Genomic DNA, 1,681 nt, shown 5'->3' on the forward strand with positions numbered 1-1,681 from the left:
TCCAGCCGGGTGACAGAGTGAAACTTCGTCTCAAAAAAAAAAAAAAAAAAAAACCAACAACAACAAAAAAAAGTTTTTGAATTCTCAGGAAGAATTCAACACATCACAAAAACTGGTTTTCTTTTTTTTTGAGTCAGGGTTTCACTCCTGTCACCCAGACTGGAGTGTAACGGTGCGATCTCGGCTCATTGCAACCTCCGCCTCCCAGGTTCAAGCAATTCTTGTGCCTCAGCCTCCCAAGTCACAGGGATCACAGGCATGTGCCACCACACTTGGCTCATTTTTATATTTTTAGTAGAGATTAGGTTTCGCTACGTTGGCCAGGCTGCTCTCAAATTCCTGGCTTCAAGTGATCCGCCCATCTCAGCCTCCCAAAGTGCTGGGACTGCAGAGCCACCATGCCCCACCTAAAAAAAACCGGTATTCTCATAAAGATAAACACACACACATATGTGTGTAAAACACGTACTTCCAGTTCTGGCTCTGCTGCTCACACATTGCTTCCTTCAAAGTCTCAAGATCTGTGGTTCTACGAATGAGCGTCTCTTATATACGGTTACATATTAGTTTTTAAAATTATATGCGTATATATACACACATCCACACATACATACACTGTGGGGGAGGGACTGAGACAAAACGCAAAGCAAATACTAAATATCTAGCACCCTCAAGTGGCCAACTGTGTTGTTTCTCATTCTGATCTAAAACTGAAACTTACCTTACTAAAAGTCAAATTCTGGTTTGCCCAGAACTGTTGATTCCATTCTTGTGTTTCTTGTCTTAATTTTCTAAGCTTTTGTTCCGATGGCGATTCATTTTCAGGTATGTAAAAGTGAACAGGTCGAAGGTTTGAATATTTGTCTGGGGGTCCTATCCAGTCATGGCAAGACTTTCTTGGAGGGCAGAATCTTGACACCTTTAACGAAGTAAATTGGATTAACATATGACAAAACGAGCATCTAGTATTATAAAATGCACAATCTGGATTGATTTATTTATTTAGAGACGAGTCTTGCTCTGTCACCAGGCTGGAGTGCAGTGGCGTGATCTCGGCCACTCCCAATCCTCCCAAAGTGGTGGATTACAACTGGGATCCACCACACAGGGCCTAGTTTCTGGTTTAAATAGTAACAGCCCTTTCCCAAAACTCAACCACCTTTGCTAAGCTTTCTGAAGCTAATGTGAGACCCCACCAGGCTAGGAAGAGGTGAGGAGTCTGAATTCGGGTAAGGTGCCAGCCGTCATTCCAGAGGTCACAAGACCTGCAACTTCTCCAATTACTCCTGCATCTCTATTGCAGAACCTAAGATTGGTCTTTTGAGGTATCTTTTCAGGTGTTTTGCAAGTCCAAAGTGATGGCTCCTCCTGGACCCGCCCAGAAGCCACTCGGCAGGCAGGAGGATGATTCTCACACCCCTGTGATTGCGCCCTGACCAATCGGCAGCAAGCACCCACTGCCCAGCCACCGCCACCCCTTACTCCAAACTATTTTAGAAAAACTCTAGCTCCCAAATGCGTGGAGAGACTGGTTGGAGTAATAACTCTTCCATGTAGCATGGCCGGCCTCACATCAATTAAACTCTTTCTTTTTTTTTTTTTTTTGAGACGGAGTCTTGCTCTGTCACCCAGGCTGGAGTGCAGTGGTGTGATCTTGGCTCACTGCAACCTCCACCTCCCG

At 44.8% G+C, this 1,681-nt stretch overlaps 1 protein-coding gene across 1 annotated transcript in view; it reads right to left on the bottom strand.

The window, feature by feature from the left end:
* The window catches only part of LOC105547973 (kinesin light chain 1-like), a 167,888-nt gene that overhangs the window by 146,832 nt on the left and 19,375 nt on the right, over positions 1 to 1,681 (bottom strand). Inside the window, exon 2 of the mRNA XM_011991789.1 lies at positions 722 to 919. Coding sequence (XP_011847179.1) covers positions 722 to 919 — 198 coding nt within the window. The remainder of the gene's footprint in view (positions 1 to 721; positions 920 to 1,681) is intronic.

This window comes from Mandrillus leucophaeus, unplaced genomic scaffold (genome assembly GCF_000951045.1).
Source record: "Mandrillus leucophaeus isolate KB7577 unplaced genomic scaffold, Mleu.le_1.0 Scaffold4, whole genome shotgun sequence".
NCBI classification, from domain to species: Eukaryota; Metazoa; Chordata; class Mammalia; order Primates; family Cercopithecidae; genus Mandrillus; species Mandrillus leucophaeus.